This window comes from Typopeltis vanoorti, chromosome 24, assembly GCF_054136105.1.
Source record: "Typopeltis vanoorti isolate ZY-2024b chromosome 24, IOZ_Tvanoo_1.0, whole genome shotgun sequence".
NCBI lineage: Eukaryota > Metazoa > Arthropoda > Arachnida > Uropygi > Thelyphonidae > Typopeltis > Typopeltis vanoorti.
Window position 1 is genome coordinate 23,433,100 of NC_143572.1, and position 27,857 is coordinate 23,460,956.

The 27,857-nt window shown below is 35.5% G+C and overlaps 1 protein-coding gene across 1 annotated transcript in view; it reads left to right on the top strand.

The window, feature by feature from the left end:
* The window catches only part of AMPKalpha (AMP-activated protein kinase alpha subunit), a 265,316-nt gene that overhangs the window by 144,815 nt on the left and 92,644 nt on the right, over window positions 1-27,857 (top strand). The window contains exons 11-12 of the mRNA XM_090414193.1: window positions 10,247-10,280; window positions 12,925-13,005. Of these exons, the coding sequence (XP_090270319.1) occupies window positions 10,247-10,280; window positions 12,925-13,005 (115 nt within the window). The remainder of the gene's footprint in view (window positions 1-10,246; window positions 10,281-12,924; window positions 13,006-27,857) is intronic.

Consider the following 27,857-nt stretch of genomic DNA (forward strand, 5'->3'; position numbering starts at 1 on the left):
CAAATTCTTCTTGAACTTTTAATGGCAGATGACTGATGTTTTTGATTTCAATTGAGTATGGTTTATGAACCAAACTTAGTTTTATTGAATCAAAATTTGAAGGGAAGTATTTCAGAAACTGTGTCTCCAGGCACTTCAGATGATCATTTATAACTCTTACAATGAAATCTTTGGGAAGGTTATTTTTAATTATAAAATCATCTGTAGCTGTAAACATTTCTAATGAACCATTTTCCATCCTATTCTTCCATATGTTAACTTTTTTTTTTTTTTTTAGTAAACAGTTATCTTAAAAGACACCAAAGGAGCGACATGTTTAAATCATTGAGTTTTTCGAAAATATCCGACAAATAACACAGTTTTGAAAGCCATAAGTCATTATGAAAAAAATTAACAAAATCAGATTTCTGCTCAGTCAAAAATATAACAACTTCATCTTTCAATTTCAATAATCTGTTTAAACTTTGCCCTCTTGAGAACCAACTTACCTTTGCATGTAGTAATAAACTTTTGTAATTGGGGTCCATGTCTTTGCAAAGGTTTGAAAACAAATGACTGTTAAGGGCATGGCTTTTAATGAAGTAAATGATTTTGATAGTATCACGAAGCACAACATCTAACTCTGGTGATATTTTTTTGCTATGAGTCCCTCCCGATAGATCATGCAGTGAGTAAAAGTGATATGTTCATTGCCACCAGCTTTAACTTTTGCTGCAAATCCAGCATTCTTGCCCATCATTGCTCCAGCACCGTCTGTATAGACTCCAGTGCAGTTTTTCTCTGTAAACCTTCATTTGTGAAAAATTCATCGACTTTAAGATATATATATCTTTCCCTCTTGTATGCCCTCCCAAAGGGCAACAAAACAATAATTTCTCATGTATGCTTCCTTCATAAACATATCTTACATAAAGTAACAAACTGTGCCATGTTAGAAATATCAGTTGTTTCATTTAACTGAATTGCAAACTTTGGGCTGCCCTTAAGCCTGGTAATAAGCTGCTGGTATTGGTCATTACTAATTTCAGAAATTCTTTTGGAAACAGTATCATTCGATAAAGGAATTTTATGAATTTCATCCCCATACTTTTTTCTCATGAACTATTTCTGACATTTTAATAGCAGCAGGTAACATGAGATCTTCTCCTATCGCGTATGGCTTTTTAGTTTTTGCAATTAAATAAGAAGTTTCGTAAGATTCAAGTAAATACTTTTTGTTGACAGCAACAAATTTCTTAAACACATTGTTTTTTTTTTATATTAAGATTTTAAAAGTAGTTCAAAATATTCCTTTGGTTTATTGTAGTATGCTGCATGCTTGGTATTAAGATGTCATTTTAGTTTGCTGGTTTCATGCTCTTCTGCAGCCAAAACTTCATTACAAATTAAGCAAAGAGGTTTTTCCACACCATCATGATTATCAGAAGTAAATTCATATTGCAAAAATGATTCGAAATGTTTTCTTTTTCTTGTCAATTTAGGTGTAGTATAACCTGGTAGCGAAGACTATGCTGCATTGTCATCAGTATTTTTACCTCTTCTGTCTGAATTTAGCCACTTATCCATAACCGAAAAAAAAAAATTTCGGTTATGACGGTATGAATGATGGTAGGAAAATATTAAAAGTCTTTATTTTCTGTAATTAAACTATTATGTTTCTGTAAGAACAGAAAACTTTGTATGTACAATAAAAACACTGCAGTTCATAATATACAATAGTCTCGAATCTGAGGTGTTTCTGGCAGCGTTCATTGGCATTGCATGGTGTGACGGCACACGCAGTGCAAAGTGCACGTGTTGTGTGTTCAGAACCAAGGCTGCAGTGAAGTCATGCGATGCAATGAGTAAGCACTGCCAGAAACAGCTTGGATTCATTACCTGTTTGATTTTTGAGTTAAATTTTGGTCGTTGCGCATTCAGGAACCTTTTACTGTTGCTAAATTTTTCGCAACCCCCACATTCAGTTAAGCGACCCCATATGGGGTTGAGACTCACAGTTTAAGAAACTTTGCTATAGAGTATCATCCCTATTCACCCATTGTTGGATTTCCTTAATTGGTCTGTATTTTGCTAGCTCTGTCTTAGAACCATCTTTATGCAATAGAACTATCTTATCCACTTTCCACTCCTCTGGAACCTTTACTGAACTGAGACTTATACTGAACAACTTCATCAGATGCAATGCCAGTTCTTTTGCACATTCATGTAGTATATGGGCTGACATATCATCCAGTACCACTGTGGTGTTCATATTCAAATTTTTCAATATGCTGAACACCTCCTCTTCGTTTACCTCAGCTTTGATATATGTGTGTGTGTGTGTCACATCAACATCTGTAAAATCTCCACCTGGATGATACACTTTTGCAAAATGATCACTCAGCAACTCAACTATTTCTTTTGCCTCTGTCACTTGCCTGCCATGAGCATTTAAAATCCTACCATAGTCATTTTAACTCTTGTTTGTTACATAACAGAAAAACTCTTTTGGGTTTACTTTGAACTATCTTACCAAACTTTTCTTGCTTGTACTTTGTACTGCTCATGGATATGTTGATCACCTTTTTCTTTGTATTCTGTCCATGGTGTTTTTTTTTTTTTCCAGCTCTTGTTTTATATCTCTATTCATCCACTTAATTCCTGCTTGGTTTATCCTCCTTTCTTTGGGTATACAGTCTGATACTTTTTTTTCAAACAATCTCTTAACACTTCCCATGCACTACTGACATTCTTTCCTTGCAGCTTCTCAGGCCATAGCATTGCTCCAAGAAGCCCACTATATCTGTCACAGGCAACACTTTTACTTCAGACAGCCATGTAAAACAAATTACTCAATAGAATGACTTGCAATTTCACATGGATGCTTATAAAGCTTTTCTTTATAGAGAATTCCACGTATTTGGCAATGTCCCAGAATAAGACTGCATGGTCTCTCTTCCCAACATATCCATAACCTGCATGTACACTAATTAGATACTCTGCCTGAGTATCTAATTAGGTTATGGATATATTTGTTGATACAATTATCAGATCCAATACTCTGAAATCCCTGGTCCTCTCTTTAACGTGTTGTTTCACATAATTCTCCATAGGAACTTTATAAATTCAGTTTACTTCTTAGCATGTACTTTTTCCTCCCTCCAGTCTGTTTCCCCATAGTTAGTCTCCCATAATTATTGAGGACTGTGGACCTCCTGGATAGCAGCACCCAACAATATATTTCGTCCTATAGGCCTCTATCTCATACCAGAAAGCCTCAAATGAACCTTCTCCTCCAGATCTAAAATTCTTTCTCTTTAATTTCTATTTTTCTTGGTTGTATTTTACATTCTAATTCTGTAACATGAAGGAAAAGAAGAAAGCATATCAAAAGTTCCTGGCAAATAAGTCAGCTTGTGCTCTTAGAGAATACAGAGACAAATGTAAGAAAGCTAAACATTGTGTAAAACTAGCTAAACAAAGTCATGGGAAGATTTTGGCAAGAACATAGAAAATAAATATCAAGAAGGTGGTAAGATATTCTGGAGGTTGTTAAAGAAACTTAGAAATGGAGGAAAGAGTGCTGTAAAAGCAGTTAGAGATAATAAATGTGACATGAAAACAGGAGAAAAAGATATCCTTGAAGTATGGAGTAATTACTTCGAAAAATTGCTAAATGAAACAAGCAGTGATAGCACAGTGGTAAAAAAACACTCAACAGGCATACAGTCAGGAATACATATCCTTACTTGAAGTAGAAAAAGCCATCAAAGGCTTGAAATGTGGAAAGGCAGCAGGAGTAGATGATTTTCGACCAGAAATGCTGAAGTATGGTGGTATAAAAGTCTTACAGTGGCTGCACTGCGTAGTTTAGAAAACCTGGACAGAGGGACGAATTCTGATGATTGGAGTAGAGCTCTCATAGTACCCATACATAAAAAGGGAAGTAAAACTGAATGTGAGAATTACAGAGGTATTTCCCTACTGAGTGTTCCTCGCAAGATTTATGCCAGTATACTTGAGAAACAGTTGAGAAGAATTGTGGAAGAAAAGCTTGCTGAAGAACAAGCTGGATTCAGGCCAAATAGAGGCTCTCAGGATCAGATCTTCACTTTATGACAATTAGTTGAGAAAGCATGGGAATATAACAAAGATTTGTATTTAAGTTTTGTCGATCTGGAAAAGGCATACTGTTAAGTCCCTATCTTACGATTTTGTTTGTCTTACAAACTGCCTTCGTCTATATTCTTCTAACTTCTACTTTCAAGACATCACCAAAATTTCTACTAATATCTGAGTTATTGTTCCCCATAGTATCCCTAGTATTTGTATTTTAACTGCACCCTTTGGGATATTTAGTTTAAGATATTTTATACATAAACAGAGAAAAGGAACTCAAACATCTGAAAGTGTAACTATTGCAGTCGTGACACTATTTCTTGTTACTCGACATTAATTCCTTAAACTTCCTGTTTCTTAACATTAAATCCCCGAGTGGTTAGGCTCGAATGTTTCTAAGCGGTGCATTGGATTAGCAATATCAGACAACTTTTTTTTCATTTAACAAAAGGTTTATTATTTCTCTAAACATGGTACATATCAAAATACTCAACTAAATTACCTACACACCAAAATTTGCTTAATACAAGTAGTTGGGCTATGATTCGACAAAAGTTACTACGATCATGCCGCCACAAAATTTCATACAAAACATGAATTCACTTAACATGGAAAAATTAGACCACCACACATTATTAGATTATTCAACTTCAAGTACACTAACAAAATCATTAACTACCCTAGCACATACTTATGACAATTTCCGATTCTCTACACATCACACTAGGCATTCAAATTTCTCGGGCTACTTGATTACTCAATTTACACTAATCAAACTCAATATTAATAAAACCATTTACTTCATTAATAACACACAACTATGTCATTAACTTTCCTTTTACAATATAGTAGGCACTCAAGATTCTTAGGATAATTAATTATTCACAAATTATTAACACTAGCTAGCTTACTTTTAACACTCTCTATCAAATTCTAAAGTCCTATTATAATTTCTCCCTAATCACTTTAACAGTTCTGTATTATGACAATGGTACCTATCAAACAACTTCTAGTTAACATAAGACAAAATTCACAATACCTTTCTTTAGCTTCACTTACTGGCCTTTACCTTCTACTGAACGAACTTGCTTGCATAACTTCTTGCAATTCAGGGCTATATAAACATCTGCGCCGTCGGCTGTACTATCCGAAAAGAGGATATCGATATTTTCACAGCTTCCTATGACTCTATGGTATATTTCGCTTTCTACATAGGAATGCGGGAATAGCCTTCCCACTCACCTTCGATTCTTTGTTGTGGCATGAGGATATAAGCCATATCTCCCCACTCAGGAACACCGTGAAATCCACTAGAAAACCAAACTAAAATCACCGCGACTATCCAAACGTTTCTTCTCCTCTGGCAAAAGGTAAAAAGGCCTCAAGCCTCCTTGACTATCTACCCGTCTTCCCCAAAACCCAAAAGAGCCTACTCCTCGAAAAAGCCCCCTGGGGGGGGGGGGTCACCAACCCTTTTATAGCTGCTCCCCTAACGGCGCCCTTTCTTACTTCTTTTTCCCGCCTCCTACTTGTTTTCCGTCTGTCTACGAATTGGGTAGCATTTTGCCGCCATACGTCATTTTGATCGGCAACTCGTAACGAAGTTTCTATCCGGGTATAGGCCCTAAGCGATATTCCGTTATTTCTCTTGTTAGCCTCTATCTTAACCCCCTTTTAACCTTTTCTCAGAATTCTACTTAATGCTTAATCTGTAGCCTCTTACATAGCATATTTCATGACTCATTCTTTTATACTTATGCACTTAACTCTTTCATTCTTAATCGCATTACTATATTAATTCTTAGTTAGCTACTTATTTAATACAAATTCCTTGTTTAGTCATAATACATCTTAATACATTCTTTTCTTTTGTTATCTTAACTAAACAATAGACCTTTACATCTTACTCAATTTATACTGGATGCAAGAATATTTTATTAATTAAATTATCCTTTTTATGCAGGGGTTTTTATTTATGTTATTTATTTTTCATGTTACACCATGATAACTGAGAATACTATATTCTCAAGATATCAGGTGTAACAATACGACAAGGTGCCAAGAGAGAAGCTATTCATTACACTACAGTTATATGATGTCAATGGGGCATTATATCAAGCAATACTTAGTCTTTATTTGAGTTGCAAGTCAGCAGTTAGAATTGAAGGAAGTACAGGAAGATGGTTTAATGTTAAATCTGGTGTGAGACAAGGATGTGCATTATCCCCTCTGTTATTCATTATTTATATGGATCACATTATGAAGGAAAGTGGTATTAAATGTGATATCAAAATTGGAGATGTTAAAGTCAGCTATTTGCTTTATGCAGACGATGTTATACTTCTAAATAAATCTCTACAAGTTTGCAAGATTCCTGACTAAATTGAATAACTGTTGTAATAGATATGGTATGAAGGTCAGCATTAAAAGACAAAGACAATGAAAATAGGTAGAATCCTTGAAAATGTCAACTGTGTTTTGAATGGGGAACCTGTGGAACAAGTAAAACATTTCAGCCTACTTAGGCACGATTTTTAGTGAAGATGGTAAATTAAATATGGAAATAAACAACAGAATCAACAAAGCTGGTATTGTAGGAAGTCAATTGAATAAATTCATATCGAATAAGAGAGAAATTAGTTGGAACTAAATTAGCTGTATTCAAACCAGTTTTAACTTATGGATCTGAGAGCTGGGTCAGAAGTAAAACATTTGACCAAAGATTAGAGACCGCAGATATGAGAGTCCTGAGAAAGATTAGAGGCATGAACAGATGGCATCAATGGCAATGTCATATTAAAAATGAGGATATTAGGAAAGAACTCGACATTGTCAGCATCAAGGAATGTGTTAGGAGAACTAATCTCAGGTGGTATGGTCACTTGAACAGAATGGGTGAGGAAAGATTAGCAAAACAAGTGTTCTCTGCCAGGTTGGCAGGAAAATGACCCAGAGGAAGACCAAGATATAGGTGGATTGATACAGTACAAAGTGCCTTAGTCGATAAAAATATAAGATCTGATAATGGCTTTGGAGTCTTGACAAGTAACAGACTGATTTGGAGGAAAATTGTAGATAGGAAGTTAGTAAAGAGGTAAATTTTTCATGTACACCCCTTGAGGGTACATGTCAGGAATTTGATGATGATGACTCTGTAACATTACATTCTTTCCCCCCCCCCCACATTTTACCCATGTAACCAAAAAAGTTTGCATGTGAGAAAGCTTCACACTTAGGCTAATGTATATAGAGCAGTGATTTCATATCAAATTCATCTGTATTATCCCATAAATATTCAGATTTCTTCTTAGGCATGCGATAGTGGTCTCAAAAAGTTCTTGGCCTCAGAATGAAAAAACATTTATAATTTCAAAATTATCTTTATTTTTTACCATAATCTCCCTTAAGACTATCACATTTATTCCATCAATGCTCCAGCGCCATAATCCTGTCCCTGCAGTGGTTCTCAGTAAGATCTGTAAAATAACCCTCTACAGCTGCAATCACGTCTTGATTCAAAGAAAGATACTGACCAGCAGGAAGAGTTTTAGTTTTGGGAAGAGATAGAAGTCAGAGGACGCCAAATCTGGGGAATAGGGTGGATGTTCCAACAATTCATAGCGCAGTCCCTTATTTTTCTCCTTGCCAAAACACCTTTGCAGGCAGGTGCATTGTTCCGATGAAAGACGATTTTTTCTTTTTGCAAACCAGGTCTTTTCTCATGAATTTTTTCGTCTAGTCTAGTTAAAAGATTGGAAAAATATTCCTCGGTTATTGTTTTATCCTTTTCAAGATAATTAATAACCAAAATGCCTTTAGCATCCCAAAACACCGATGCCATGACCTTTCCTGCTGGCTTCTGTCCACTGTTTTGACTGTTGTTTGGATTCTGCTGTGTAATGATGAATCCACGTCTCATCAATAGTAATAAATCAACATACAAAATCAGTTTAATTCTTGTTAAAATGCTCCAAGCACTGTTCAGAGATTTTCATGTGAGTGCATTTTTTGATCTACTGTGAGCAAGCGTGGCACCCATTTTGTGTAAAGCTTTTTCATTTGCAATTCTTCACGCAAAATATATCCTACACGTTCTTTTGAAATGCCTATAGTCTCAGCCATTTCATGCACTTTGATTTGCCAGTCATCCAATACCATATCGTGCACTTCATCAATGATTTCTGGTGTTGTTACACTTTTTGGACAGCCTTCACGTGGATCATCTTCAAGGCTGGTATGGCCGCATTTAAACTTGGCAGCCCATTTCTTAATTGTCGAAAACGAAGAAGAAGAGTGCCCATAAACTTCTGAACTTCGAATGAATTTCTTTTGGCATTAAACTCTTTTACAAAGAATTTTATAACTGCACAATATTGAATTTTATCCATTTCAAGGCATACAGACAACACTTTGACAGCCGTATAAAACAAACTACTCGATAGAATGACTTGCAATTTTACATGGATGCTTATTACAGATGTATCAACTTAGAAAAAAAAATCTTGCCGATAGTGTTGCCATCCATGGTAGAGGCCGAAAACTTTGCAGACCACCCTCGTATATAGTGGGATGCATTACATGCTCAATAAAAGTCAGAATCATCTGACTTTTATTGAGGTCTCATCAATATTTGCTACTCTATATACATGTAGCAAATGTTATATCAGAATATTAGTAAAAAATGTTTTGAATCAGAGACAGTTGTAGGATTTTTCCACTGGGTGGAATGGATATTATATTTGAAAAGAAATTATTTTTTTATATGTAGTGTGAATAATTAAAAGTTGTTTCCTAATTGACACAATCAGTAATAATGAAATAGTTATGTTACAAAAAATTTATACAATAGAGTTTTATGAATTATATTGTGGTGATCTTCAGTATGAAAGGTGGATGAAATGTATGAGCATAGGTGACAGAAAGATTAACAAAGCAAGTGTGAAATCATGACATTTAGTAGAGCAAGCAGGGTCTAGTTTAAATGAAGTTTCAATGAGGTATAGTAAGAGGCATCACAAAAATTAATTAAGATAGCTTACTATTGATAAACTGCATTACGTCTGATAGAGGACTTCTGCTTCCTCAATCATTAAAAAGGTCAGCTGTGTAGCCATTCCTCATATACAAGGTATATCTGAGTATATTACCAAGATACTTGGATTCCAGTGGCATTAAGCCCTGTGTGAGAGCATGATTTTTTTTTCTTTTTTTACATTCTGTGACAGAAATAAACTCCCTACATTGGTATTTAATTCCTTGTACCTATAAGCTCTTTGGACCTGGCCATTTCAGATCTTTAGCTGTTCATTATTAAGATCATAAAAATTATATAAAGTACCATGATCTTGAACACTCTGAGCTTACAGAACAGTTCTGCTGTCCCTTTCAAGTGGGGCTGTATATAAGGCAAAAGTCTTTGACAAAATTGTTCTGTAGAAAGCATTTCTAAGGAAAGCTTAAGTGTTACTACATCATTCTGATCTAAACAGATCTGATTGAGGAGGTTAGTATTGCTTAATACTTCCCACCTAAGTTAATTAATTTTTTAAAATCTTTTATTACACATATTAGAACTTTCATTATAATTAATCTATGTCAGTCTATAAAAAAATGATGATTTCATGATTGAATTGATAACCTTTCATTCATGTATTCTTTTATGCTTTCATTCCCTTTTTCACTTTTCATACTGAGATGTCTATAATACACTAGGCAAAAATTTTATGAATTACAAACAAATGCACATAACTCATTTTTACTGCTAGATTACTTCATATAAGTTAAATTCATAAATTAATATCTTATCATATAATGCACAACACTGTTGAATAATACAGAGCATCGTGATGTGAAGCCAGTTGCTTTTTTTTTTTTTTTTTTTTTTTTTTTGCCTATCTTTGTGTAAAATAAGGATTAAAACACAAGTACAATTTTTAATTTGTTAAGTTTAATATAGTAATCAGAAATTCTCTTTTATATGAATTATTGTTTGGGTTTCTAAAGTTGGAAAATTTGGAATATTTCAAACAATTTTTTTTTATTTTTATTCGTGATACTTTTTTTTAAAAAAATCATTATTTCAGTTTAATGAAGTTTCTTAATAAAAATTTTTTACAGTTATATCTGTTTCTTTCCTTCTGTTGTTTAGAGTCCAGCTAGGCCACATCCAGAAAGAATAGGAGGTAAATTATTTTGCTGTATTCTGCTTGGCAAATTTGAGTCATTTTTAAGTATGACTAAAATAGCTATATATTGCCAGTATTAATTTCTAATATGCACTCTCTAGGTTTTTCATGGTGTTTTATGTGTTAAAAAATTAGGATATTACCTTTCTCACTTGCATAAAGATTATTTTCTTTAATGATATTTAATAACTAAAATTATTATATTTATGCTCCAACTAAGAATAAATTTTTGCCTATAATGAAAATATATCAGTGTTTGTGATTAATATCATCACTGTTCTCTTTGACTGTTTAGATATTTTTTATGTGACTTCCACTTATGCAAACGGTTGTAAGTCTATAGTACTGTGGGTTGGCTAAGCATTTTTTTATCCTAATTTTATAATTTTTTTATGTAGTCTGGAAACCCTACTCTAGAGACCAAACATGGAACTTTTTTTTAAGCCACTTCAGCTTCCAATAAGCAGGACAATGGTTTCACAATTGATGATGAAATTCATCTCCCGCCTAAAGATTATCGCAAACATTCACCATTTTATGGTGGGATTCAAACCCACGGCCTGTTGATTGGAGAACAGATATGCTAATCACTTAGCCAACCAGGCTGGCAAATTTAACCTCTTCTTTATTGATGACTCCAGTGATGGCATCATAAAAAGCATTTATATTCCCTGAGATGGTGCTAACATTCAAGTTTGTAAGATACTTTTTTAGATGTAAAATATTCCAAAATGCTTGTTTAGAGCACTTTGAAAGTTCTTGTAATGCCTTTCTATGTAATTACATCATTTTTTTATCAATCAATCAGAAATTTTTACATATTATTGAAACAGTAATGAGGATATGTCATTTGCCACCAGATGCTGAACAGAGTGGTTAGCGATAATTAGCTAACTTTTTGTGGCCAGTTTAGTGGAGCAGCCATGAAAGTGCATAATATATGAGAATATGGGAAAAGCACACATATGGGAAAGTGATTGGAGGGTATTAGTGAGGGAGAGAATTCATCTGGATACAATCAAGCATTCTGAGGGTGGATTTTGGTGTGCTATCTCACATGTGAGAAACATTATTCTGAGTTTGGTGTTTGGAATTTACAAAGTATTAGAAGATTTATTTATTTATTTATTTTTTTTTTATGTTGTGCCCATACACAAGAGGTTGGTTGGTCAACCTATAGTACATTAGTACTGTATATGAGTAGCGGGTTGGGAAAGGAGGAACTTGTTTACATTTGATTTAAATGACTGTAAATTGTATTCCTTGGGAAACACAGCAGGTGGGAGACTGCTCCACAGTGCAGCAGTTGCAAGGATGGAGGAGGAAAAGAAACTTGCTCTGTTTGTTTCTAGGGTGTACTGTGAAGGGATGTTGAGCAGCAGCTGCTGCACATGTTCCAACGAGCTTAGTACTGAGTGGAGGAATTATTGATGTTATTTCAGATGAGCATTTCCCATGGAAATATTTGTAGAATATACATACTGCAGAAACCATACGTCTGTGTGAAAGTGGGAGGGGAAGTTGGTAAGGGATGGGTCATTACTAAGTCTAATTGCTCTCCTCTGTATTGAGTCAAGCATTTTGAGAGAGCTTTTAGGGGCCCCACCCCATATGTGGGAGCAGTATTCAATATCCGGGCGGATTTGTGATTTGTATAACGTTAACAGCTGTTCAGGGGTGAAGTAATGTCTTGAGCGAAAGAGAAATCCTAGTTTTTATGAAGCTGAGGATGCAATGGTTGTGATGTATTTATGCCAGAAGAGGTTTGATGTGAGGGTGATTCCAAGGAGAGATCTTGGATAAAGGATTAAACTAAGAATATAATTTCTTGGCATCTTTAATTTATAGTATAACCAAGTGGAAAAACTTCCAACACCTTTATTCAACTTCCATGGATGACCCCTTGTTCTGACCCCTCTTGCCAAGTGCTGAAACATGTCTCCTGCATCAATCCTATAAAACCCTTTAAGCAACTTAAATGTTTCTATCATATCCCCTCTTTTTCTCCTCAACCTTTTGCAATCCACACACACACACTCAATCTCTCCTCATAGGGAACGTTCCACAGACCCCTCACTTTCTTAGTTGCTTGCTTCCTCTTCCTTATCCCCAGGAAACTCAGGAGACCAGACCTGAGCATAGTAATCCAGGTGTGTGGACATATCAAGACCTTATAAAGAGGAATAACAACTTCCTTATCTTTACATGTTGGTGTGTTCTTCAACAGCCAAGTAATCTTATGGGCTACCTTAGCAATATGTCCTCTAAACTTTAACTCTCTGTCTACCACCACCACCAAATGTTTAGATTTGTCTATTTCCTAGAGTACAGTGCCATCAATGTGATACACAGCTTGTAATCTGTTTATCCCAAAATGAATAACTTTACATTTCTCTACATTAAACTGACACCCATTAACTTTTGCCCATACTATTTAAATTGTCTAGCAAGCTCTAAAATTCCTGTTACATAAAGGTTTATGGAACATAACTTTTAACTAAGTCCAGGTCTGTCTGTGTTTATAGGAATATGGACTAATAATATCGAAATCTTTCTAGATATTTGTTAACTTTGAATTTATATTTGACTGTGTAGTAGTTGATTTTTAGTTGAATTTTGATTCCGTTCATAATTTTTTAAGGAAGACAGAGGATGCTGAGTGGTGGAAACAGTACTGAAAAAGGAAAAGGGACACCCATGAAAAGAGCTAAGTGGCACTTGGGTATGTATTAAAATAATTAATAGGCAAAATAATTGTTATATCATTCGCTGTGTTGCACCTTATTTACAGTCTAGAGTCTATTTACTGTTTTAAAGTGAATCTCATGTGTAGATGTCTATATCACAAAAAATAAAAAAGCTATCTGCCCTAAGGTGGAGTATGATTAGAAATCTCGGCAACTAATGCATTTTGAAAACTAATGTATTCCTAGATGTATCTAAACATTGATTTCCAACAAGGGTCACTGAACAAAAAAACATCTGTTTACAATTAATCATGCATGTTTACTTTATAAACTGGGCATAAATGTTATGGCAGCAAGCAAGATATACATGGCATTTGAAAAATATATGAATTCAAATCCCAAAAATAGTTCAGAAAGTTTTTGTTGTGTGATGAATCACAGGATGATCACTGAGGGAATGCATCTAGTATTATCCATTATGAGTTTCTGTCTTCCAGCCAAAGATTAAAATTTTCACAGTGGACATCTATTCCTGTTCCTTTAGAATAGTTTCTCAAAGTGTGCATATACTCCTGGGGATACATGAAAGGTCTTCGGGGGCAATTTTCATGGCAATGCATCATTAACACATGGAATCATTAATTAAGAAAAAAATAATTATTTCAAATGTATGTATTTCTCAATAAATTCTATATTATGGATGAATTTTCCTACTCAAATAGTGATAACTGTTTTATCTGAATAGTTTGCAAATTCGCAGGCAATCACTCTTGAATCTTTGTTCAGCTTTGTATATGAACGTACATTGCAAGCTTGCAACAACGCAAAGAGTGTACAATAGCAACTGATAAAAAAGTTATATGAATCATTAATAGATGTAATCAAGACAGCTAAGCAGACATTGATCAATGTGCTTCATTATTTGATCATGTCCGCACAGTTAGCCTATTGGCTATGCGCTTCACAACCATATGCCTGGGGAAGGAGTGTCCTGGGTTCAATTCCCATCGACGACGTGAGGAGCTTAAGGATCTTCCTCAGCCATAGCCAAGTTAGCCAGTCTTGGGCTTGGACAGCAGGATTTTCCCTCCCCTCCCCCCAGTTTATCTGAGGTTTTTCATCCTACAAGCAGGCAAACCGGTCCTGTGAAGAAACACAGATACAGTCAGGAATATTTAAGACAATCCCTCCAGCCATAGGTCTGAATTGTCAGCTATGCCGGTCCTGAGCCTGGATAAAAATATGGGGATTTAGGTGGTGCTGTACCTTCCCGTAAAAGGAGCTCATGGGCGTTGAATCGCCATATGGAATGAATAAATGAATGAATGAATTTGATCCTATTACAAATTTGTTAGTTAAAATAACGAATAATAGGTTTGTACTACGTGTTGTTTATTATTTTAATGGTATAATAGAACACAGAAACTAAGTAAATAATTAATTTATTAACTTGATGCTGATATTTCGCTGGTATTATAACCAGCATCTTCAGAGCACAAAAACACTGTTTGTCACAATACGCGAGACTAAAACAACATGGTGTACTTAAACAAAATTGTAGCAGCAACACAAAGACTAGAGTCCTGATTTTGGAAAAAAAAAACCGCTATCATATATTACTAGAGTCCTAGAAAAGTGCTAGTTTTTTCTTAATATGACTGTCTCGCAGATCTTCGGCAAGTTAATACAGCCATATTTGTTGAGATTTGGAGTGTGTTTTAGGGCTTCTGTCGCCTCTAAGAACAATCTCTCTGATTTATATGGGTTTCTGTGTAGTACTTTTGTATTTTTCCAGTTGATCCTGTGTGCAGGGGTATCCACAGCATGGTCTGCTAGGCCCGACTTCCCATAATGATATTTCCGGACGTATCATTTATGTTCGCTGATGCGGATATTCACAGTTCTTCCTGTTTGACCGTAGTAGGCTTGATTGCATGAGCAGGGTACTTGGTAGACTCCTGGATGTGATAAAGGAGGAATGCTGTCCTTGGGTGAGCGGATGAGGGTGGCTAATTTGCTACATGGTCTGAATGTAGTGCGTAGTTTATGTTTATTGAGAATTCTTGAGATCTTTTCGGATGTACCTTTAATGTAAGGGATGGTGACTGTTTTGTTGTAGTTCTCTGTGGTGGATGGTGGGAGGGGTTTCTTAGGAGTGTTTAGTATTTTGTTTATTTTTTGTGGATTGTAGCCGTTGGCCAAGAAGGTGTGGCGTAAGTGAGTCAGTTCAGCAGTGAGAGCCTTGTCATTTGAACAGATTGCTCTCGCTCTATGGGTTAGCGTTTTTTATATGCCATATTGTTGAGAAGGATGATGGTGTGATTGTTTGTGTAAGTATCTGCCTGTATGTGTGGGTTTTCTGAAAACTGAAAATGATAAGGAACCATCTGGGAGACGTGTGATGAGTGTATCCAGGAATGGCAGACAGTTGTTGGCTTCCAGTTCCATAGTAAAGTGAATTTTTGGATGTTGGCTATTTAAATGTGCTAAGAATGTTTTCAATGTCTCAGGGCCATGTGGCCAAATAGCAAGCACATCTTCAACATAGCGTAGCCAAAGTGTTGGTTTGAGAGTGGCTGTATTGATTGCTTGTTTTTCCAGGTGTTCTATGTAAAAGTTGGCTAGGGGGGAGCCCATGGCTGTCCCATCAATTTGTTTGTATATTTTCCCTTTCCATGTGAAATATCGTGCATGTATTGTGAATTTGAATAGTTCAAATATATCAGGGGGGAAGTGTGACTTCAGTAGATTGAGGGTTTCTATTAGTGGTACATTTGTGAATAGTGAAGTGATGTCAAAGCTTACTATTAAGTCTGAGCTTTTTAGGGTGAGGTGTTGTAAGATGCTTTTTAGGTGTGCTGAATTTTTGATAAAGGAGGGAGAATTGTTAGTGAGAATGGCTAGTAGCTTCGCTAAATGTCTAGCCAGTTTGTATGTGGGACTATTTATACTGTCCACAATTGGGCGTAGGGGTGTGCCTGGTTTGTGAATTTTTGGTGATCCATAGATCCTCGGTGTTTTAACATGGTATTGTTTGAGTTTGTTAACTGTGTCTTTGGGCCAGGAAGTGACTTTTTTTAATAATTTTCGTGCCTTATTCTTTTGTGTGTTGGTGGGATTGCGATCTATAATTTTGTATGTTGACTGATCTTGTAATAGTGTGTGCATTTTGTTTTCATATTCAGTTGTGTCCATCACCACGGTTGCATTTCCTTTGTCTGCTTTTGTTATGGTAATCTGGCTGTTGTTGTGTAGCTCTTTTATAGCAATGAATTCCTTATGTGGGATATTATTTTTTGGAGGCTTGGACTTGATTAGGATGTTGGCCACATCTAAACGTATGTTGTTAGCTATTGTTGGAGGCAGGTCGTAAATTCCTCGTTCGATGGACGCCATTATTTCGGCTTTTGGAACTTGCTTGGGAGTTAAGGCAAAGTTGTGCCCTCGACTTAAAGCAGTCGTGGCTTCTTTGCTTAAGGTGAGTGACGATAGATTCACGACGACGAGGTCTTGTTGTAATGGTGGTCGTTGTATGGTGTTCCGTTGTTGTAGATTTTCGAACTTCTTTTGGTGCCGGTTTTTGACTCTGTCGAATTCTTTTTTTGCCGTTGCGTCGGTGATGTTCTCTAAGATCTGCCAAAGTTCCGTATTTAGAATATTATGCAGTGATTCTCGTAATGCGCTGATGATTGTATTTGTTTGTGCTAATTCCCGGCGAGTGGTGTTAATTTGTTCGTGTAAAAGCGCTACACTTGCTCGTTTATAGATGCGTTGGGCTTTGGCCAAGTGGAACTTGTTTTTGATTTTAAAACAGTTCGGTATTAATTTGGTGTCTCGGCACCTCTTTAAGAAGGCTAACCTGTTTAGTTGCCGCGCCAATTTCAACTTCCACTTACCATATCGTCGTGTCTTGCGTACGATATCGTCTCCGTGAAGAATCCTTAAACGTGTGGACAGACTTATGTGTTCGTCAAACATGTTGTTTATTATTTTAACGGTATAATAGAACACAGAAACTAAGTAAATAATTAATTTATTAACTTGATGCTGATATTTCGCTGGTATTATAACCAGCATCTTCAGAACACAAAAACACTGTTTGTCACAATACGCGAGACTAAAACAACATGGTGTACTTAAACAAAATTGTAGCAGCAACACAAAGACTAGAGTCCTGATTTTGGCGCCCTCTATCTGAAAAAAAAAAAAAAAAACGCTATCATATATTACTAGAGTCCTAGAAAAGTGCTAGTTTTTTCTTAATATGACTGTCTCGCAGATCTTCGGCAAGTTAATACAGCCATATTTGTTGAGATTTGGAGTGTGTTTTAGGGCTTCTGTCGCCTCTAAGAACAATCTCTCTGATTTATATGGGTTTCTGTGTAGTACTTTTGTGTTTTTCCAGTTGATCCTGTGTGCAGGGGTATCCACAGCATGGTCTGCTAGGCTCGACTTCCCATAATGATATTTCCGGACGTATCGTTTATGTTCGCTGATGCGGATATTCACAGTTCTTCCTGTTTGACCGTAGTAGGCTTGATTGCATGAGCAGGGTACTTGGTAGACTCCTGGATGTGATAAAGGAGGAATGCTGTCCTTGGGTGAGCGGATGAGGGTGGCTAATTTGCTACATGGTCTGAATGTACTGCGTAGTTTATGTTTATTGAGAATTCTTGAGATCTTTTCGGATGTACCTTTAATGTAAGGGATGGTGACTGTTTTGTTGTAGTTCTCTGTGGTGGATGGTGGGAGGGGTTTCTTAGGAGTGTTTAGTATTTTGTTTATTTTTTGTGGATTGTAGCCGTTGGCCAAGAAGGTGTGGCGTAAGTGAGTCAGTTCAGCAGTGAGAGCCTTGTCATTTGAACAGATTGCTCTCGCTCTATGGGTTAGCGTTTTTAATATGCCATATTGTTGAGAATGATGATGGTGTGATTGTTTGTGTAAGTATCTGCCTGTATGTGTGGGTTTTCTGAAAACTGAAAATGATAAGGAACCATCTGGGAGACGTGTGATGAGTGTATCCAGGAAGGGCAGACAGTTGTTGGCTTCCAGTTCCATAGTAAAGTGGATTTTTGGATGTTGGCTATTTAAATGTGCTAAGAATGTTTTCAATGTCTCAGGGCCATGTGGCCAAATAGCAAGCACATCATCAACATAGCGTAGCCAAAGTGTTGGTTTGAGAGTGGCTGTATTGATTGCTTGTTTTTCCAGGTGTTCTATGTAAAAGTTGGCTGGGGGGGGGGAGAAAGGGGGGAGCCCATGGCTGTCCCATCAATTTGTTTGTATATTTTCCCTTTCCATGTGAAATATCCTGCATGTATTGTGAATTTGAATAGTTCAAATATATCAGGGGGGAAGTGTGACTTCAGTAGATTGAGGGTTTCTATTAGTGGTACATTTGTGAATAGTGAAGTGATGTCAAAGCTTACTATTAAGTCTGAGCTTTTTAGGGTGAGGTGTTGTAAGATGCTTTTTAGGTGTGCTGAATTTTTGATAAAGGAGGGAGAATTGTTAGTGAGAGTGGCTAGTAGCTTCGCTAAATGTCTAGCCAGTTTGTATGTGGGACTATTTATACTGTCCACAATTGGGCGTAGGGGTGTGCCTGGTTTGTGAATTTTTGGTGATCCATAGATCCTCGGTGTTTTAACATGGTATTGTTTGAGTTTGTTAACTGTGTCTTTGGGCCAGGAAGTGACTTTTTTTAATAATTTTCGTGCCTTATTCTTTTGTGTGTTGGTGGAATTGCGATCTATAATTTTGTATGTTGACTGATCTTGTAAGCATCTTACAACACCTCACCCTAAAAAGCTCAGACTTAATAATAAGCTTTGACATCACTTCACTATTCACAAATGTACCACTAATAGAAATCCTCAATCTACTGAAGTCACACTTCCCCCCTGATATATTTGAACTATTCAAATTCACAATACATGCAGGATATTTCACATGGAAAGGGAAAATATACAAACAAATTGATGGGACAGCCATGGGCTCCCCCCTAGCCAACTTTTACATAGAACACCTGGAAAAACAAGCAATCAATACAGCCACTCTCAAACCAACACTTTGGCTACGCTATGTTGATGATGTGCTTGCTATTTGGCCACATGGCCCTGAGACATTGAAAACATTCTTAGCACATTTAAATAGCCAACATCCAAAAATCCACTTTACTATGGAACTGGAAGCCAACAACTGTCTGCCCTTCCTGGATACACTCATCACACGTCTCCCAGATGGTTCCTTATCATTTTCAGTTTTCAGAAAACCCACACATACAGGCAGATACTTACACAAACAATCACACCATCATCATTCTCAACAATATGGCATATTAAAAATGCTAACCCATAGAGCGAGAGCAATTTGTTCAAATGACAAGGCTCTCACTGCTGAACTGACTCACCTACGCCACACCTTCTTGGCCAACGGCTACAATCCACAAAAAATAAACAAAATACTACACACTCCTAAGAAACCCCTCCCACCATCCACCACAGAGAACTACAACAAAACAGTCACCATCCCTTACATTAAAGGTACATCCGAAAAGATCTCAAGAATTCTCAATAAACATAAACTACGCACTACATTCAGACCATGTAGCAAATTAGCCACCCTCATCCGCTCACCCAAGGACAGCATTCCTCCTTTATCACATCCAGGAGTCTACCAAGTACCCTGCTCATGCAATCAAGCCTACTACGGTCAAACAGGAAGAACTGTGAATATCCGCATCAGCGAACATAAACGATACGTCCGGAAATATCATTATGGGAAGTCGGGCCTAGCAGACCATGCTCTGGATACCCCTGCACACAGGATCAACTGGAAAAACACAAAAGTACTACACAGAAACCCATATAAATCAGAGAGATTGTTCTTAGAGGCGACAGAAGCCCTAAAACACACTCCAAATCTCAACAGATATGGCTGTATTAACTTGCCGAAGATCTGGGAGAGTCATATTAAGAAAAAACTAGCACTTTTCTAGGACTCTAGTAATATATGATAGCGGTTTTTTTTTTTTTTTTTTTTTTTCAGATAGAGGGCGCCAAAATCAGGACTCTAGTCTTTGTGTTGCTGCTGCAATTTTGTTTAAGTACACCATGTTGTTTTAGTCTCGCGTATTGTGACAAACAGTGTTTTTGTGCTCTGAAGATGCTGGTTATAATACCAGCGAAATATCAGCATCAAGTTAATAAATTAATTATTTACTTAGTTTCTGTGTTCTATTATACCGTTAAAATAATAAACAACATGTTCGACGAACACATAAGTCTGTCCACAGGTTTGTACTACTTTTACAGTGATATATAATTGCTTTAATAATGTATGGAAGTTATAATACCTATAATAAATATAATTTTTTTAGCTTTCAAATTCTTAAGCATAAAAGCCTGTGTAGCTCAGTGGATGTGGTGCACACCACGGCGCTTGAGTGCATGAAAGAAGACTTTGGTTTCGAATCTAGTCAGTGACTAGAAGAAATTTTTCTAAGCCTTTTTTCGACCGGTTCCCAAGTTAGTCAATCTCTGGCATGGGTAAGCGGGTTTTTTTCTCCCGGAAACTCTGGTTTTTCATCCCATAAACTCAAGAAAATCGATCGTAGAACCCACATTATTTCAGACATTATATACGAGTGTTAGGGTTAGGGACCACGAGATGGCAGCACTTGTTGAGCTTTCTCTCTTCACTGTGTGCCACTTAATTAGTGATAGCCTTGGGCCAGCTATCTCTGATTGGCTACCAGTGGATTGAACTGCCCACTCAGTCTCCAAAAGTTAGATAGGGCTAAAACAGCCTCGCCTACTCCCTATATATGGAATAAAAAGGCGTTAAAGACTGGATTTATAAAACACACAAAAGAGAGCGATATAGCAGATACAAGTAGCTATGAGCAACAAGAAAATGTTGTTATTGTATCTGTATCAAATGTAAGAATGTGTCATCTGACATCTCTAAAGAACCAACTAGGATGAAGATGACAAAACTTCATAAGTACAATATGAATTAATTGAAATGTGAATTTTCATGGATGGGAAATGAAGAGAAACTATTCCATTATGTGTCATTTGTGGTGAAACTTTAAAAAATGAAAACATGAAACTATCTAATTTAAATCATCATTTTGAATCGAAACATAATACAAGGACAAACCTGTAGAATTTTTTCAAAATAAACTAAAAAAATTTAAAAGAATCTCAAAAAATGACACTGATCGTGTCAGAAGACAAAAATAAGAAGACTTTAGAAGCTTCATATCATGTGTTGCTATTAATAGCAAAAAGTGGTGCAGTGGAAACGATTGATGAAACTTTGGCCAAGCCTGCAGCAAAAATAATAGCAGAAAGTATGATCAGAGATAAATTCAAAAGGTCTTTTGATCGGATTTGCCTTTGAAATAGTATTCATTGAATAATCACTGAAACGGTTGAAAATATAAAACAAACATTGTTATCTGATATATACATAGGAGTCATTATTATGCATTGCAGGTCAATGAATCCACCGATATTACAAATTTTGCAAATCTTTCTAGTGTTCATTAGGTATGAAAAAAACACTTCATGACAACCTTTTATTTTGCCAACCCTCGCAAGAACATACAACAGGTTTGTTGAAATATTCACAAATATAAATACCTTTATGCATTAAAACAAGCTTGATTGGAAAAGCTGAGTTGGAATAAGCACGGATGGAACAAAATCCATAGTTGAATTCTGAAAAAAGGGCTTGTTTCAAGGATTCAAGCTGTTGTACCAGATCCAAAGTCGATGCACTACTGCATACACAGGAAGACTTTGGCTACACATAATGTCTACAGACCTAAGAAACGTTCTGGATGAAGCTGTAAAAATCATAAATTATATTAAAGGCCATCCTCTAAATGCCAGAATTTTCTCTCAACTTTGCGAAGAAAAGGAAAGTAATCATACACAGCTTCTTTTCCATACTGATGTTCATTGGCTTTCTTGTGGAAAAGTTCTTACTCATTTATTTGAACTTCAGAATGGACTAAAAGTTTTTCTTGATAAAAATTTTGAATTGAAAAAAAAACATTTACATAATTGAAAATGACTCAGTCAGTCAGCATACCTGGCAGATATATTTATTGTATTAAATAATCTTAATTTGTCTTTACAAGGCAAGGAAATATTTGTATTTTATGTCCCAGATAAAGTGACACCACATTGGCAAAGATGAAGTTATGGCAAAAGCGGTTTAGTAATGGAGAATTTGACGTGTTTCTATCTCTTTATGAATTGCTTGTAAGTTCAAATGAACACAAAATTGATGATGTGAAAATTACTATCATGCAGCATTTACAAAACTTACAAATGAATCTAGAAAAGTATTTCCCTGAATTGGACATTAATATTGATAAGATACCCCTTTCAATATCAACAAATCTATGCCAAGGGATCTGTAGTAGCTTCTGATGGTTTCCTAAAAAATAAATACAAAGAGAATACATTATCATAATTTTGGCTACAAATACAAAATGAATTTCCTGAATTAATAGATAAAGCTCTAAGGTTCATTTTTCCATTTCCAAGTTCATATCTGTGTGAAGTTGGATTTTCGGCTCTTGTAGATATTAAGACAAAGAGGAACTGCTTCTGAGATTGAAATTAACAACAAAAGAGCCAAATTTTGCTGAAATTTTATCCATTCATAAGCAATTTCACTCCTCTCATTGATGATAAATTATTTAAATTAAGTAAAAATTTATAGTATCTTTATAAATTTGGTTCTATTAAAGATAAATATTTTTTTGTTTACATTTACATCTAAATTCAAATAAAATAGACATTTACAATGAAATATACTGAAAAAGAGAGCCGAAAGGCTTTACTTCGGCAATGCAAAATCATTCAAATTAAGTGGATATATTGAATCCAACATTATTTCAAAGCCGAATAGAGAAACTACAAGAGTTTCATGCTGAATATAGGAACTATAAAAGTTTCGTCGAATCCAAGCATAAGCAAACCTTTCATGACAGGGACAACTCGTAGTAAAGGTAGAGTAAGCTCTGATTACTATCCTTAGTGTTTCCCATAATGTAAAACACATCTCCTAGCAGACATGTATGATGTTATACATTATGGGGGGGGAGGTCAAAACTGGTCTGGATAGTGACCCCCCCCCCTCTCATAATGTATAACATCATACATGTCTGCCAGGAGATGTGTTTTACATTATGGGAAATACTAAGGATAGTGATCGGAGCTTACTGCACCTTTACTACGAGTTGCCCTGTCATGAAAGGTTTGCTTATGCTTGGATCTGCTGAAACTTTTATAGTTCCTACATTCGACATAAAAGTCTTGTAGCTTCTCTATTCGGCTTTGAAATAATGTTGGATTCAATATCCACTTAATTTGAACAATGAAATATACTTTTTTATTTTATTTATTTATTTATTATTATTATTTTGATAAGGGGGTACTTGGCAATAATGAAAATTTAAGAAGAGGTACACGGATATCTGAAGTTTAAGAAACACTGCTTTAGAACAGTACAAAACCTCATAAAGTGCAAGTGGTCTGGAACTAGTTTCACAACTTAAGTTGAGAAATTCTGTCCCCCTCCCTCCCTCCATATTCCCTCTGAATATCTTGCCAGCTGATTAACACCTCTTCTTATTGCTTGGACAATCATATGCAGAATGGATACTTCTTAAAACTGACAAGCATTGCAAACAGGGCTGAATGATTTTTTTCACTTTTGAAAATTGGGAATTTTTTTATAGAAGTAGTATTTATAAACTTCTGTCTCAATTTGAGAAGGTTATTGGTTGCGAAATTGCTTAATGTTAAATTAAGGTGATAAAAATCCCTTATTATTTTACAGCCAGTATGCGAAACTCTAAGATCGAAAACTATGATCTAAGAGTTTCATGGCGACGAACTATCGGCGAATCCAAGTGTAAGTGACCACCTGGTAGTACCACACCAAGGCAACTCGAAGCAAAGGTGGAGCAAGCACCCTCACTATCCTTGATATTTTTATCCCCTTAATTTAATTAACTTTGCCAGAAAAATAGCTGTTTGGCTTTTCATTTTAGTTATTGCTTAATGTTTTTGTTAATTTTTTATAGATGTTTTAGATTCTAAAAAAATGTGCAAACTTTTGTAATATAATGAAATGTGATTCAGTAATTATTGTTTGAAGAAATTTGTTAATGTGAAAGCATATCTTTCAGTTTTCAAAATGCACATAACCATAGTTCAAAGTGAACACACACACAAACACCAGATCCAGCACTGAAGGCATTTTGAGTCATTTGCTTACTGCAGCAGTAGGAGACTACTGTTGAATGTACAATTGTTGCCAAAGTTGAATTTCTAAAAAGATTTAGATAGGCAGCAGATAGTGCAGGAGTCCTAAGAAAAGTTCCTCCCATAACTGAAGAGTTTTGTGAGCATTCATAAAGGATACACCTGGGTTGGAATATTATGAAACAATGGTTGTTATTGTGAGAACATTTTCATGGAAGTACACAGAGGTTTGCCTTCCTTGAGAACTTGGATGTCCAAAATTCAAACTCTCCTCCATTTAATTCTACTGATCAAGTGGGAAGTGATGCTAAGGTATTTTGCTGTTGGAATTGGCTAACCACAATTGTCCATTTAATAAAATACCAGGTAATTCTCACCATCCAGCTGACAATCCCTGAATTTTCTTAACTAGATTTACTTCAAAATATATTGCGTATATTGTTTCTACTCTCGGAAACCCTAACCATAACATTATCCAAGTTTTCTTCATTACAAAGCAATTTTTGCCCAGTCATTTTATCTCTTGTCCTTTGGTTACTGCATTGCCAAATGGAATGACTTCTATGACTTTTATTGCTCTTACTTTCTATTGTTTCATTAATTTTGAAATAAAAAAAACAGTTGAATGATTTTTTCACTTCTGAAAATTGGAAATTTTCTTAGAAGCATTGTTTATAAACTCCTTTGTTCTTCTAGCTGGTGGACATGAAGATCCACTAACTAGCAAAAAAGTTGGTTGTTGATGACTTTCTCCATTGTTTTCAAGAGGACAGGTGAATTGTGGTGAGAGCAATAGGAAAATAGTTTGATAGTTGAATTTTAGCCAGCGTTTTTGGAATAGGTTGAATAATAATACATAAATTACATCAATTTATGTATGCATCTACGAGAATTCACTTATGAAAATATAACTTTCCAAAACATGAGATTGCTACAGTTCAATAGAGAATTTTTGTCATCTTAAAGTTTCTGCCTGGTCTTTGAAGAGAACCAGCAGTTCAAAACAGTCTGTCAAGTGAACAAGCACTAATAAAAAGCAAATATATGGGCAAATATAATCAGTGAAATGTCATTTATGTACAGGAAGGAAGAAAAGAGTGAAATGGAAACGAATACTATGTTAGCCTTTTTAGACACCTTGGTAACACACCCACACAAACAGATACATTCACAAACTTTCCAATCATCCTTCCTCCTCTCAACAATATGGTATCATTAAAACACTAACCAACAGAGCTCATTACCTTTTGTTCCAGTGAGTTCTCTCTTACAGCAGAACTTAATCATATACACCACACCTTTTTATCTAATGGCTACAATTCCCACAACAAATAATCAATCCTGAACCTTCTCTTCAGAAAGATTTTAGTAATGCTGTCATCATCCCTATGTCCAAGGAAAAGTAGCCAGAATCTTAAAAAAATAGTCTCTGCAGGACTTTCAAGCTCCACTGAAAGTTGCTACCCTTACATTTTGACTAAAGATCAGCTCCTTCCTCTCTCTGTGCCTGGAGCATATAAAGTGCCCTGTTCCTGCAAGTTGGCCTACTGTGAACAGATCAGGAAGATCAGCCAACATCTGCATGGAAGAGCACAAAAAATACATCTACGATCATGACTATGGTCAATCGAGCCTTGCAGACCATGTTTTAGATATGGCTCATAGAATCAGTCAGAAAAATCTACCATGCTCCATCTCAGTAAAGTTAGAACAGAAAGACTATTTTTAGAATCTGCAGCTGCTCTCAGAAATCAGCCTAATTTAATTAATTATTGTTACATTAAACTTCTCAAAATATAAACACTAATACTTTGAGATCCCAGGCAAATCACAGAAGACACTCCAACTAGTTAGAGGATTCTAGTTTTTCATCCACGTGTTTAACTTAGTTTTGTGTTGCTTTTGCGTGCATGTGTGTATGTTACAAGTCTCATATTCTACTCCCTGACAATTTCTCAGTGAGTGAGATGAAATATTGGAAGAATTAAAGATCATTTTTTATCCTTTCTTTATGCTGTTTCACTCCACTAAACCTTTAAGTTTGAGTTTCTCCCACCCATGTTCGGACTATTCATTGCGAGGAATATTCATCTTGGAGACTATTCATCGCAGGAAAATTAATTGTTGGGGAAAATTAATTGCACAAAAATTCAGCACGGGAAAATTATTCGCACACAAATTCTTCACGGATATATGTGAAAAAAAAGAAATATTTCCCATATAAGAAATATTTTTAACCTCTCTACCAGCCATGGTGGATGAAATAGTGATACCAAATTGCACTTCTTATCCATGTTAATCAATAGGTGTTACAGAATCGTATCCAGATTTTGCTGAACATCTATAGACATTATGATCGATTGGGGGTGTTAAATAATATTTCTTTTAAAAAATTTTTTTTAAAATTAAGAAATATTTTTAAACAAATTTAACAAATATTTTTAAAAAATTTAACAAATAGCTGGCTTCTGGTTGGCCAAGTAGATAGCTTATCTACTCTCCAGCTAAAAGGCTGCAGGTGCTAATCCTGCTGAGGGCATGGATGTTTGTGATTGTCTGTGGTGGCTGACAGTAGATGGTGTTGGTGTAATTGCCAGCTGGTGATTGAATGGTGGAGTTGAAGTTGTAGAGCAGGTGCCCTCAATGAGTCCTTGGACTCCCTGGAGGTGTCAAATAAAATAATAATAATAATATTTCAATTATATTTAACTTTTGGAAAATTTTTGTTCCGTATAAAGTTATTAATATTCTTCCTTACTACAGGCTCTGTTGATGGAATAGTAATTGTTACAGAACTGGGATAGGATAGTTAGGCAGACAGAGCACCATATTTAAGAATATTTAGGAAGAATAGTTATATACAACTAATATTTATAGTTAACTATTTACATATTCCTATTAACTATTCCATTAATAGTTGAATAGTTATTAGGGAGAATAAAATATTTAAGAATAGTTAAGGAGACAGGGCACAATAATTAAAAATATTTATTCTTCTAACCATTCACTATTTTTCTGTTTTGTGCATTTAGACATCTATCCAGGTGTGAAATATTTTTTATCTGAACTAATTCAGAAGGAGACTTGTTTCAATTATTGAATACACGTGTATTTTGAAAATGACTCTACATTTCCTGCATATGAAAGACGTTATATGCTACTATCGTTTACAGAGCTAGTTTAAGATCATAGGGTCACTTTTGAGTAATTATAATAAAGAAAATGATAATAAAATTACATAAATCCTATCATTATTATGTAAAACAGCATAAGTTAAATTGCCATCTGTGAGTGCAATACTAGTCTTTACCTTTTCCTCCAATACTAGTATTTTATAACACTAAGAAATTTTATATTTTATATTAGTCTTCTTTACTGAGAAAAAAATTATAGATAGATGCTCCCAAAGTGAAATACATAATTAATTACTTCTCTTGTGAAACGTTCAAAAATAAATTGCAATTAGAAATATCATGTCGTTAACAACCTACTAGATAGTGTACTCGCTTCCACCAATGAGCTGTTGATTCCAAACTTGCAATGAACACATTTCTAATTGTTTTTAGGTAAGAGATGAATTTTGTCGTCTGTTGTGA